Source organism: Patiria miniata, unplaced genomic scaffold (genome assembly GCF_015706575.1).
Source record: "Patiria miniata isolate m_02_andy unplaced genomic scaffold, ASM1570657v1 HiC_scaffold_4, whole genome shotgun sequence".
In the NCBI taxonomy this organism is placed as follows: Eukaryota; Metazoa; Echinodermata; class Asteroidea; order Valvatida; family Asterinidae; genus Patiria; species Patiria miniata.
The window spans coordinates 1,112,480-1,127,185 of record NW_024037071.1 but is presented as its reverse complement, the minus strand read 5'-3'; the positions used below and the strand labels follow the sequence as shown (position 1 = coordinate 1,127,185).

Sequence of the window (14,706 nt, the reverse complement as noted above, 5' to 3'; positions counted from 1 at the left end):
AACTGTTGATAAATCACGGGGTAGGTTTGGGATATTCAAACCAGGGGCGGATTGCAATAACCGGTCTTAAAGCTGTCTATGCGCATTAAACGGTCTAAAAGCTCTGGCTGTCAGTCAGTCTATAAGTTAGACCATTGCAATGACACGGTCTAAGTATTAAGACAGTCTTAAAATAGTTAGCCTGGGTAGGGCTGGCTTAAAATGGTCTATAGTTGGGATTTTTGGAATTCATTGGTGTGTTGAATTATTCTTTCCTAACATGTTTTTTTCAGTTGATGATCAGTGTGTGTTAATCTTTAAAAAAGAAGAAGAAGAGAATACTGCTTGGAGGGAGGATTCTCCAGGATAGAAGGAATCTTCTAGAAAAAAATGTAATGACACTGAATTGTACTGCAAATGCAATATTCTCTCAACATAAAATCTTGGAATTGACAGATTTGAATTCGCATGACTTGAATCACACAAACCTACAAAAAAAATGTGTGCAGTCTCTCCAGTATTTGCTCGTAACTATGGAATGTTTGTTTGTGAATCATTACTCTAAGCGGGCTTTGTAAAGACCAGCTGAACATCTACATTCTAATACTAGAGGCTTGCGTTTGTCTTAAAAAAAGCAGTGTGCTGGGGTGCTGACCTATAATAAACATAACATTGTGTACCTCAGTTATAATGTTCATGCGCACTTGTTGTGGGGACGTTAACTCAAAAAATACATGCTGTGTTCAATTATTGAAATTTGTTCTACTCATTGTTCGTGATAAATTCAAGAAGGGCGTTGAATTTGGAGAGAGATTGTTAAACAATAAGAATAATATTTACAACAAACACGGGGCTGAGCAAAAAGTACAAGCCAAATTAAAGCTGAAAAAAAGCTCTTTCAAAAGAGGGCGCGCTTCACAAAATGTGATCACCGCCGTAATAATTATTGTCAATACGGAAAGAACACTGCCTAATTGAAGTCAAAATGTACTGAAAAACCTGTCTAACTGTTGGGGGAAAACAATACAACATGTCTTGAGATTTGAAGGTTTGCATGGTGGAAAGGTACTAAGACAAGATAGTAGATACTAAGACAAGATAGTAGTTCTTTTCAGAACCACACATACTCAGAAAAGAGATTTATTCACATGGTGCTACCGCAAAATTATCTTGTCTTAAAGGGACACTTGGTCCTGGAACAGCTCAATTGGGCTACAAAACGCGCTTTGAACGAGATGATGATAATCGGAAATAAGATTTAAAAGTAGGATATAAACATCCACACAACTATCCCTTAAAAAACTGGGCGTTTTTGTGTTATTCCTGTATTATGCATGCGAGAACGAATTTCGGGGTCCACTTTTGCGACCCCAGAAATTCGAGCTGTTTGTCTTGCACAATAATCCAGAAAAATACCTGCTTTGCTCCGTGTTGACAAAATTGTTTTCGGTTGCGACCGCTATTTGTTAATAAGTGCGCCCTCTTTTTAAAAAGACAATACGAATTAAAGTCAAGTTACGAGGAACCACGTAACAACGCTCTGGTGGGTAGAGATTCGTGTTTAAGAAAACAATAAAACGCTGAGTGATCGGACCGACGACTTTTGCACGGGACATTGTCCTATTGTGAATATGCCAGTATGTCAGAACAGATTTTGTTTTAATTAAATTCAGCCCTTCCCATGAACCATTGGTCTGAATCGTTTTTTTTTTAAAGCCCGTCTTTGTTTTTTTTTTTATAAATTTCAGTACATTTAATACACGTACACGTTGTTTCCTGCTTGATGACGTCAGCAGTTAAAAATGCGCAAACCGAATACCGATTTAGTTCAAAGAAAATACATGTTTTATCGTGAGGTGAAAGGAACTTCTAAAAATATGGAAATTATAATGAATGTTTAATTTTTTTTATTAGTAACGTCACAGCGTTTTGAAGCCAAAGGCCAACTGTTTATTGGGAATTATTATGTGGTGTACAAACAAAGTATTTAGACACCGATCAAAATGACGGATTTAAAATGATTCACATTCTTTGAACCAGGCTTCAATTTTATATCATTTTTTATCATCATGCCGTGAACAGTTTGGAAGAAATTTGGTTTGTTTTCATTTGAGGTTTCTCTCTGTATACAGTGTGTCCCAGAAGAAGCGGGCCCGGACAAATTAGCGGCCATATTAAACAAATATTTATGTAAAACTAAATTTTGTTTGTGATTTTTCATGCTTTTGATGTTGTTTATTGTCTGTGGCATAATAAACTGAATTGATTGAAAGATTTTAAAGCCACTAGAAACGTCAAGGCTCCATAATGTCGAAATGTATACACTTGTTGTATACACTTGTTGTGTTGTGGAGAGAGGGACACCCCTGTACCTGCTAGTCTGGTTCCCAGACCAAAAGATTCTGACTATTCCTGATGAATCTTAGGTCCGGTAGCCTCCGGTAATACATTGTATTACAATTTACGTCACGTGACTAAAACGGGAGGAATTCCTCCTTTTTCTGAAAATTTCCGAAGTTTGCCGAATTCGTTTCGTCGACAATCGGATAGCGCCCGAATATTTCCGAATATAATATAGGTTTAATTAACTGCTTATTGCTTATTAATTTTTTTTTAAAAATGAGTTGATAATTGATATTCAGTGCTTTCATTTAGAAAAGTTGAAATTCCACGACGATTTTGTGCATCAATTATACTCGGATCGTATGGGCGAACTTTTTGCTGCGTCATGTACAATTTTGAATTTGACGACCGTTACTGAGATTGTCTTCATTCGGCTCCGCCTGCTAACAGTGCTATTGGGTGCCTAGTTTTGAAGATTCCAGATCAACATTAGTCAATGTTATCTTACAGAAACATCAAACTGTATTATCATAACTGTATGATATTACGAAGCAAGTGATTAGTGTGTGATTTACTTAAAAATTTGATCAGATCGAACATTAAAAGCTAAAAGTGATAAAGCGAAATCGGAAACGAAGCCGAGCTTTGAAAAAGGGTCATCAATGTCGTCATGTTTATTTTAGCCACGGAGGCTGCCTGACCTAAAGGGCCATTTCAGAATTTTCAATGTTTTAAAATTTCGACCTTTTTTCCACATTATTTTGACCCACCCACCCCTTATTTCGATTAATAAAAAACTGAACATGTACATGTACATGCACTTGCATGTACATGTACTTGAACACCATGTACATGTGTGTCTAGTTCAGTGACGGCGTGAAGTTGTCGGTCTTCCTCTTTTGCACTGGTGACCTTCAGTTTTCTTGTTTTTTGCCAGCTGATATGCTGTTGGGAATGACAGGTTGCAGTTTGGGAAGCCACAAAGATGACCGTGGTTTTGTCGTTTTCTGGATGAGGTGGATGACATGTGACATACGAGATTGTGCCTGTCACGTGAGGTAGCTGAGAAAAACATTCGCTCGTACCCCCCCCCCCCCCCCCCCCCCCCCCGCTAGGCCTGTTTGCAGGGTGGGGGTACGAGCGAAAGAAAACATCAGGTTTGGGCAGACATCACATCACAGGCTGCGGTCCTCGTAGTGTTGGAGTCCAGTGGTTGAATAGTCCAGTTTTTATAGCGATTGGATACACGTAGGCCTACATGACGTACATGTACATGTACAGTACACAGTGGCGTAGCCACGGGGGGGGGGGGGGGGGGGCGTGTGGGGGGGGGGGGGGCGACAGCCCCCCCCCATGAAACCTTGTCGCCCCCCCAGTCGCCGCCCCCCCCCCCCCCCCCCCCCACTGAGATTTTGAGTTTCTAAAAAAATTATCATTGATCTACATGACGCCCCCCCCCCCGGGGGCCCATGAAATGTTCCAGCCCCCCCCCCCCCCCCACTGAAAAATTCCTGGCTACGCCACTGGCCCCGGTTGACCATGCACACCATGGCTCGAACTATAGTGTGATCCGGTACACTCGCTGGCCTCGTCCAGCTGTTGCTTCCCCGTCACTGTAGCTGTCCGCTCCCGCTTCAGTCCGGCCGTCTCTGCAAAGCGAAAGCTCGTACCGTGCCCACTCGGTTCAGCTAGAATCTTTGGCATACTTGGTTCCCCCAGTTTGTGAGACTCCGACACCGGTGTTGAAACCAAGGAAAAGCCTGACGGTTGGAGGAATCCCCACGAAGTTAAATAAACCAGTAAAGTCACTGTGTGAAAGCTCTGTTTCCCGCCAAATTCGTTATCATAGATAATAATGTTGATTCTAATATAAAGTTAATGAACTAATAGGGAATGCAACAATAATTTCAGGAATGAATTGCAGGGCAGCTCCGTCGCACAGCCTTTAACGTTTCACCACTTGAAACAGAACTGATAGACACATGGATTACAAGATAAGAGAACTGTTCAATTGCCTCATTGATGTTCTCCGAAGTCACCGTGTTAAAATTAGAAAAAGTTTTAACTATGAAAGGTTGTGAATCTTTTCTTTCAAAACTGAGGGAGGAATTATTGCAGTCATATTTATTTTATCGTCAATGTAAAATTGTGTCTTATTTCATTTTGTTCCCGGGTATTTTCTTGTTGTTTCTTTAGTGTGTGTATTTAATGTGAGTGTAGACCTATGTATGTCAACTAGGTTGTTTGTTTTTATGGTTTGCATTTTTCTCTCTGGGGAATGGGATTGCTTTTGTTTCTCGGGTTTGTTTTGTTTTGTTTGTAATAATCTTTTTAGCCCGTTCGTCATTCATTCCCGTTATTGAGTCTGGTTGTTTGTTTTGTTTGTTTGTTTGTTTGTTGGGTTGTAAGAGTATTTATTTATTAGTTCGTTTTTATATTTTTGTATCTGTCTGGCTTGTCCAATGTTTCACTCTATGATTTTTTTGCTGAGTCTTGTCTCATCTCCCCGTCTTGTCTCGTCTCGTCATGTCTCGTCATGTCTCGTCTCGTATTATTTGTACAATTTACTTTTCAATAGTACTTTAATTTTTATGAATGGAATTTTAAATCTGTTTTATTGGCAGGGGTTTGGATAAATGTCTGATGACAATTGTTTTTTTTTTACTTTTACATATCCGTGGCAGCCTGTCCAACTTTTAGCTTTTATTTTATGTTTTAAGATTTAAAATAAAATAATTGAATCCCTGCCACGCTGTACGATGGTGTAGCCGTGCGTTATGCACGTGGATTGTTTAGTTTCGTTTTGACGGGGACTTTACTGAATAGAGTCTGGTGACTGTACATAGAAATTTCTTGAAATGCAAAGCAGGGGCAGTGGTTCAAGGATATCTATGTTGACTTGAGGAAAGTGTGCAAGAACGCGACTCGAATGCTTTTATGTGTTCACAATACAACGACGCTGTTTAGTTATTTCACTGTGTGACACAGTGAGAAATTTTGGAATCATAATGGCGTCAGCGATTGCTGGGGAGCTCTTGCGTACGACTTTCTGTACTTTGGTACTGTTGTTTCCAGGACAATTGTGTGTACGGTAACCCGACGTACCCAGATTTTTAAAGACGAAATTGCCGACCTCAAACTTGTTAGTGCCATATTTGGCAACTATATGTGCGTTATTAGTTTAATTAAACAAATGAAGATGTTAATTAAACATAGTACCATTGAAGGTACCTAAAAGTAAACATAACAGCATAGAAGTCCGACAGACGAACATAAAATGTTACAAAATAAATATATTTGTCTGGATAATTTTTTAGGGCGTTACCGGCAAGTTAACACAAACTTGGTGCCAAATAGATCATGGGAGTTACTTTTCTTTGACTTTTCATACAAGTTTACATAAACTTTAACTGTATGACCTGCAGTGGCGTAGCCACGGGGGGGGGGGGCGTGGGGGCGACAGCCCCCCCCCATGAAACCTTGTCGCCCCCCAGTCGCCTCCCCCACTGAGATTTTGAGTTTCTAAAAAAATTATCATTGATCTACATGACGCTCCCCCCCCATGAAATGTTCCAGCCCCCCCCCCCCAGCGCCCCCCCCTCCCCCCCCCCCCCCCCACTGAAAAATTCCTGGCTACGACACTGACAGTACATACAGGGGACGAAGTTGGAAAAGAAACACGCATCGCGATATCGGAACGCTTGCGCGTAGTTCAGGCAAGTCAAAAGATCCATCTTTCTTTGTTTTGTTTTTTAATCTTTTTTCCATGGAAAGTGAATTTCGATTTTCAATTATTTAGCTTGACCCACCCACCCACAATTTGGAAAAAAGATCGAAATTTTATAACATTGAAACTTCTGAATGGCCCCTAAGATTCATCAGGAATAGTCAGAATCTTTTGGTCTGGGAACCAGACTATGAACCTGCATCAAGCACGAACACATTTCACATGCGAACAAAAAGTGTCTTATTTCATAACACATTTACATGTAAATGTGTTATGAAATAAAGACATAGTTTCGACAAAATGGCTTTTAAAATTAAAAATGATATATTTTTGGATGTGCCGCTTGAGGGCGCCTTTTCGGACGATGACGTCATCAAAAACTGTTTTTAAGTTGACCAATTAAGACATACATCGTATTTTAACCAATCACATCACGCACCCTAACTTGAATATTTATCACACTGTGTGAACTAGCTGAACAATCATGACCATTGACGATATATACTACAGATAAAGCATCGCCGCAAGTGTAACTTGTCGTGCTTCTGGAAATATGTAAACTAAAATTAAGTGGCTTTGGTGATTTTTAATTTTTTCCCCTTTTATTTTGGAGACACCGACTTAAGGCAATTCCGACTTGAGTTAAGTCTAGCAATAACACGAACTCTTTCAATAGCTTAAACTCTTTATTTGCTGCGTTTGTGTAATTCGGTTTACCATGGGCAGAAACAGTTACCAATGTCGTCATACATAGAGTAGTGACGAGAAACGAGAAAATGCCAAAGAAGGATATACGGACCATTTTGAAGTACAGTTCTTCCTGTCGGTCCCCATAGACGGAACCAGCCAAATTTAAGTCATAATTGCAGACAAGATCAACAGTGCCGCTGGCAAATCACAAACGCTCACACACGACCCTCACCTAGCTTCGCGTTCAGGTTCATAGGCAGTATCTACACCCCCGCCAATAATCTGTAAAGACTGCCCTTTTCGATTCATAGGCCTACGTCTTTTTTCACCAGTGCAAAATTTTTCATTTTCGTTACTGTACAATAGCTTTTTTTGTGTGTGTCTGACCGTATACTTGCGGATTAAGTTGGGTTGGGCTTCAAATAGGGGAGGTGATGCATAGCCTTGCTGATTGTGCAGTTGAGGTTATATTTTACAATGCACGTTCAAGCCAACCTCGTTTCCAGACCTTGCTGCGCCATGTTGTTTCCCATCATGCCTTGCGTGATCTCAAAGGGGAAGCCCATACCTTGGTAGTCTGAGGATCAGACATGCAAATTTTATGCGACCCAGCCAATCTGAGTCGACTTCAGATCAGATACCGGTATGTGGACTAAGTTGTTGATTGGTCGATTCGGCTGTCATGTTTTTGTAAAACAACAACAGGTTACGGAAGACCTTATAGAAGGCGCACACTAAATGGCCGGATTCTGGATGTCATAATATGTTTTGCATAATAATAATCTTCGAAATTGCTGTGCAAGGGGATATTCCATTGACTAATACTTTGAAGGTTACTAGAATGAAAAAGAATTCAAATATGCCAGAGACAGTTTACCCGTTCCTACTGGTCAAATAAAAAGCTTCACATTTGGGTGATTTTAAATTCCTTGATTAAAACACCGGCTGGTTTTACGGTATGTGGACTATGTTGTTGATTGATCGATTCGGCTGTCATGTTTTTGTAAAACAACAACAGGTTACGGAAGACCTTATAGAAGGCGCACACTAAATGGCCAGATTCTGAATGTCATAATATGTTTTGCAAAATATTAATCTTCGAAATTGCTGTGCAATGGGATATTCCATTGACTAATACTTTGAAGGTTACTAGAATGAAAGAGAATTCATATATGCCAGAGACAGTTTACCTGTTCCTACTGGTCAAATAAAAAGCTTCACATGGGTGATTTTAAATTCCTTGATTAAAACACCGGCTGGTTTTAACTACAATACACGTACCATAGACATGGCAAGACGGGTGTTTCACAACATACGAAGTAAATTGTTGAACAAAATTGTTAGAAAAATTAAAGATTTTTCGACTTGTTTTGACTTTTTGACCGATAGGTATTTGTGAATGGCTCGTTTGGGCAGTTTCTACAGTTGCAATGCAAATTCGCCATTCGAAAAAAATATCCATTAGCTCTATTGCAAAATAGATCGAAAGACTCCAATATATTCTCGAATGCTTCAGAGAAACAAGTTTGAAAGACGGGTCAGAGCTAACTAGTTGTGACCCTTTATTGCCACGAACACGAGTATCCGATATTCAATTTCACCCATCAATAATTCCATATGATTTGAATCAACAAAAACGCCATTAGAAGCCTGATAGTTCGCCCATTCTGACCCTCACTCTAACTACAGGGGCATGCATGAAGTTACCTCGCTTGTATGTCCTTTGTTTAGGCCAAACAAAAAACGTCTCCAGTTTCTGGTATGCGCGCGCGTCGCCGTAGCCATGCGCGTCGGCAAAATGAAAAAAAAATGTCAATGAAAGATGATGTCTCAAAACCGCCAAACTCACTGGTTTGACTGGAATCCTGCTGCTGTACAATTTCAACGTGTTTTAATATGGGGTTATGATCGAGAATAAGCTTTATGTGGCCCCTCTGGACTCCCATATTTGCACAAAGTTTAGTCGGGCACCATTTGCAGTCATCAGCCGACATTTGAAGCAAAAAAAAAAAACAGGTAAAAAAAAAAAGCCGCGTCGCCGCACCACTTTTTGGGCAAGCTCCATACCAGAAACCGGAGACATTTTTTTGGGGGGCCTTATTCCATGTTTTTGATATATTACTATCCAGTTTTTGTTGCTATTTACCTGTCTGCCTATCTACCCGTACAGAGTGTGCCAAAAAGTGCAACATTCAGAAAACAAAAAACTAAAACTGTAGAATGTTTTTTCTTCCAGATCCAGAAATTAAGTGAAAGAGTGTAAACTTCAGTGCCTATTCTTTCACTTAATTGATTGTATTTCTGGATCTAGGGACCCAAACGGAATGGGGTGAAAAGTGTTTAAACAGTTTTAATTATATGTTTTCTGAATGTTTCGCCTTTTGACACACTCTGTATACCTGAATTCCAACCCACAGTGTCGGTTTTTTTCCCCCGCATGACTATACTTATGAGGACCCTTGTACATCACATGTGTTTGGCCGTTTTCTCGACACGTCCCATATACGAAAACCTCCAGAGGACCTTGCTAGCGCTCATGTCCCCGGGGTTATTCTTATCACAAGTAACCCATTGTCCCAAGTCCTCAGACGTAAAGGATGACAAGATCACCAATCCCATCCACCCATAGCCTGATACAATCATGATACTGAGATTTCTAAAGACGGACTTGCGGGGTCCCATTGTCCCCATATTACTGCCTTTTGTTCCAGGTATAATGTAAATACACACTGTCGCTCGCTCTCTCTATATTAAGAGCAACAGAATGGAAGCTCTGTGATGAAATCTGAGGCGATCCTGGCCACTTTCATCCGACTTTTATGTAAAAGTTGATTGAGACTATAAAAGGACAATTTTAGTTTATTAATAGAGAAAATGTGACTTTTATTCGATAGATTGCATAACGGTAGCAAACGAAACCATAAACTTTATTTTTCTGTGCGAGGTAATAAGTTATAGACAATGAGATTTGTCGCGGGGGAGTTTGTGGAGAGTGCTAAGATTCGAAGCAAAATTGTTTAACGGTAATCTTGGGCGGTGAACGACGCAAGTTCTCCATATTATGCTGGTCGTCGAACAGACCAAAACCTGGTGTTTGTTGCTTTTGTCGTTGCGATGGCGCCGGTGTTCAGGAGACCGTGAAATTTACGATGAAAAAAGCTAGACGGATTATGTTGACGTGTGGAATTCGTCAACTTTGCAAAAGGGGGATTCATTAATGTCTGTTAAAAAAAATGTCTGTTAAAAAAAAAAACATGCCAAGAAACACCCAGTTTCACGGGGCTTTCACAGCAAAACCATGTATTCACGACGAATCTAGATGGACTGCCGAGGATCTATTTACATTAATAAACAATGTCAGGTTCAAGGGGCTGGTTTGTGTAAACGCGTTTACACGTGAAAAGAGTGCGACGTCGTGATGGCGTCATCAAAAATGCCATTTTACAAACACATAGGCCTATAAGGGACGTCCTATCGTCATGAAACTTGGTGGGAAGCTAGATGGTATTATGAATACAAAAAGTTCGATGTGACGACTTATGACGTCATCGGTTTATTTTTTTATGAATTATTAAAATTTTAACATTTCATTCTACTCAAAAAAATTTGACACTCTCTGGCTATCTTTGCTCTAGAACTCATGGAAAAAGAACGGCTCTGTTTTGGGGCTCTTATGCACAAAAACGGGTACCGCAGCCAAAAAGGTTCACAAAAGACAAATGGTAAATGCAATTGTCGTCATTTTCTTCCGCACATTGCATGTGGTTAACTAACGGATTCTTTCAACATTTATACAGTTCAAAACTTCAACATAAGGTTTGAGAAAAAAAAGATGGCTCTTCTGCATCATTGCAGTTTTATGACACACCCTGCATAACATCGGTTCAGAGAAAGACTAATATCGGTTTTCCCGGCCTTTTCAAAACTCAGTGCGCCCAAAGTCAAATCGTTTGTCTGTTCACCTTTCTGGGTTTATCTCAGTATTACGTATTCCGACATACATGTCCACTAGTTGGGTGGACAAGTATATTTCATACGTGGAATCTTATAAAATAGTTTTCCGTCATTTTATGATTAGTTTATTTTCTCATAACGCAAAAACAAATGGATAATCACTAGTTTCGACTTGATATTTAAAGGTACAGACTAGAACATCTATACAAAAACTAACAAACCAAAATATTGTTTGAAAATTTGAATTGATTCAAAGAGAGTGATGAAATTATTCCTTCTGGCATGCTGGCATTTTGAGGAAAATAATTGAAAAACCGTCATTCCCAAAGATGTGTAAAGTAAGTATTTCTTACAATCAGCGAATCGGGGCTAATTTCTCTTGATGCCATCAAGAATGTTTATTCGGGATCAGGGGCGGATCCAGGATTTTCAAAAAGGGGGGGGGGCACAAAAACTTTGTGCGCGTTGCACACATAACGAGACTGAAGCGCGAAATCCCTTGCGGGCAGGGTTGAGGGCACTGGAAGCTCTACGATTCAAGATGTTCTCTCCTACATCATGAGTACTTTAAGCCATTAAGAGCAAAATTCACAATGTTTATTTTTTACTTTTAATAACACTATTTTTGCCTATCAAATATAGAATTTAAAGTCACTGTTGATGTAAGTTGAAAATGAACCCCAAAATTAGAAGGTGCTGATGACAGCCCCCGGGTGAAAAATATGAACATGTGTTATTTTGCGAGCGAGCGGAGCGAGCGAGCCAAAAAAAGTCATGTTTACTATTAAAACATACATTTCTACCCAGAAATTTGCCTTGCAAACAAAGAAAATAAAATAAATTGAATTTCATTAGGGGACAGCCTGCCCCAAGCAGCCCCTACCCCCACCCCACCCCACGGCTGAGCAAATCAACCGGCCCAGAAAATTTCTCCGTCCCAATTCCTTTGAAAAATGTTGTATAACTTATAAGCCTGCTGAGTATTACATTACGAATAGTCTTTACAAACAAAAAGAAGAAATAAAACTTTATTTCAAAACCATCTCGGTTGTCATAAAAAAAATTGATGATATTAGCAAAATTTCCCCGTAGCGTTTAAATGTTAAGTCAAGACTTCAAAAAGACTGCCGCCTGTGTCCCAGTATAATGTGAGGTAACTGCGGTCACATATATACTTACTTTGTATATACACTTGTATACACTTTAACCATCCATTTTTTTCCATGTTCTTTTGAAGTCTGCTGGCTAAATAATTTAAGACGAAATGAATCGTCTGCATTCTGCAAGTGTTGTCGAATCACTTCAAGAAATGTCAAGGCCTGAGGAAAATCGTTTATTTGTATTTTTTTTTTGGGGGGGGCGCCGATTTTCTTAAAAAGAAAACAAAAAAACAAACTTTAATTTAACGGAAATGCAAACTGCATCAAAATTCCAAATTCCAAAATATGAAAAAGTTTGTCTGCACAAATTTCCCGAAAGTGGCAGCATTCCTGAGCTGTTATCAAAGGCCTTAAAGTTCGGTGGCCTACAGCTGAACCCAAATGTATATGCTTTGTAATGAACAAGAGTAGCATTGTATCAATTTGAACAATGCGGCTATCAATCATTCTCTTTGCCTTGACCAAGGCTATCAGTTGTTCCCATACGAGCTTGTTCCCGCTACCGCACATGCACCGCGCGCGCCGCGACACAATCACTAGTTGTACTATACCGTTAGCCTCAACGACCCTTGCGTGTGCTTTGTGTGCATGTACGTACGCGCGCAACACACACACTTCCGCAAACAGCCGTACAGTAAGTCGAGGCGCAAGATATCTTCCGCGTCGACTTACTGTACGGCTGTTTGCGGAAGTGTGTGTGGGGCGTACGTACATGCACACAAAGCACACGCAAGGGTCGTTGGGGCTAACGGTATAGTACAACATTGTGTCGTTGCGCGCGCGGTGTTTGTGCGGTAGCGGGAACAAGCTCATATGGGAACAAGCTGATAGCCTTGGTCAAGGCTATCATTCTCTGGAAAGGCTTTTCGGAGCTGAGATTTTATTTGGGCATTTTTTTTTCTCAGAGACAGGGGAAACCTTTATGCGAAAAATGTGGGAACCTGAATTGAACGTGAAATTTCACCTCCGTGTTGTGTACATGCACATAGATAAACGATTGGGGGATGATATTCCAAGTCCAAATAAAGGCTCCCGATGTCTTTTTTCGTAGTACGATTTTATTCTTCGCTTATTAAAAAAATAAAACTGCATGGCCTACATTATTTTTGTAAATGTTACTCTAAAATATTTCGGAATACATTTTGAAATTAAGTTTGAAGTCAAAGGGCTGTTGATAATCTTATTCGTATTCCTTTTAAAATTAGGAAAAACTAAGCATAATTCGTATTAAAATTTCCCCTGGAATCTACAAAAGAATTAACTGAGGGTTCAGAACTTAATGGGCTAGGGTGTTTGAAATCGTTTTACTTTAAAAATAAATCGAGAGAACAAGACATACTAAGTCGTATTAAAATAACCCCTATTTATTTGATTTCTCTCTATTTGAGGCAAAAGGGATGACGATTAATTCTTCGTGTATCTAAAAAATAAAATGCATGGCCTACATTATTTTGTGAAAATGTTTTACTCTAGAATATATTTTGGAATATATTTTGACGCTATTATTTGAGGGACGTTGTTAATCCTGATCATATTCATTTAAAAATAAGAAAAACCGAGCATAATTCGTATTAAATTTCCCCTGGAATTTACAAAAGAATTAACTTCGAGTACAAACTTTAACGAACTAGGTTTTTTTTAATCATTTTGCTTTAAAAAAAATTTTTTTGTAGAGAACCAGACGTAAATCTCTCTCTGAGGCCGGGAAAATAAAAGAAGGGGATGGCGATTTTATTCTTCATTTATTAAAAAAAACACATAGCCTACATAATTTCGTGTACCGGTACATGTTCTACTCAAGGGTGGATCCAGAACACAATTTTGGGGTGGGCCAAAACAAATTTTTGGTCCCCCCCCCCCAAAAAAAGTTTTTGTCCCCCCAAAAAGTGGGTCAAAAAAATTACGGCGTGGGGTTCGGGGCCCGCTTAAGGGCCCCGAAAATTTTTTGGATTCTAGATACTCTGTGGTGCGATCTGAGGCAATTTCTGACCACTTTAACCACTGTTTTATTGAGGAAAAGATGGTGGTGTTCTCATTGCCTGCCTTTATTGCGATGTCACATAAAACAAAAAAATTGGTTTCGTTTTTTTTGGGGGGGGGGGCATGGCCCCCTTACCCCCCCCCCCCCCCCGGATCTGCCCTTGGTTCTACTCTAGAATATATTTTGGAATACATTTTGACATGAAGCATTAAATGCAAGTGCTGTATTAAATGTGCCCCTAGTCCAGCCGGGAAATAAAAAAGTGTCTTATAAAAATATATTCTTGCTTTGAAAGAAATTTTGAGACAATGATTGACAGGCGACCTTCAAAACTTATACATTGTATATTTTTGTTGATAATTATGTATAATAGTTATGTTCCAAGCGATTGATTTGATGACCGCCCGTCCGCCCGCCATAATGACTCCTCAAAAAGGAAAAAGATAGCCATGTTCTCAAAGGGATGTATTTAATGCGCGCCCGCCCTAAGATGACTCGTTAAAAAAAAAAAAAAAAAAAAAAACAGTTGCAAAAAGGGGGGGCACGGGCCGGGTGTGCCCCCATCTGGATCCGCGCGTGTTCGGGATAGATCTGCATGGGTGTTCGTGGCAGTGACGCGGGAATGTGTGAACCTAGCAATTAGCTAAACTGTTTATTTGCTGCGTTCGTGCGACTCACTTACCTAGGGCAGAAACAGTTACCGATGTCGTCATGAATAGAGTAGTGACAAGTAACAAGAAAATGCCCGAAGAGGATATACGGGTCATCTTGTAGTAGAATCTTCCTGTCGGTCCCAAATTGACGGAAGCAGCCATATTTAAGCCATAACTGCAGACAAGATTAACAGTGCCGCTGGAGAACCACTCGCCCAC

General features: G+C 39.9%; 1 protein-coding gene across 1 annotated transcript in view; it reads right to left on the bottom strand.

The window, feature by feature from the left end:
* The window catches only part of LOC119740040, a 43,948-nt gene extending 39,922 nt beyond the window's left edge, over positions 1 to 4,026 (bottom strand). Inside the window, exon 1 of the mRNA XM_038215238.1 lies at positions 3,882 to 4,026. Within this exon, the coding sequence (XP_038071166.1) occupies positions 3,882 to 4,026 (145 nt within the window). The remainder of the gene's footprint in view (positions 1 to 3,881) is intronic.
* Between the last annotated feature and the right edge of the window lie 10,680 nt (positions 4,027 to 14,706).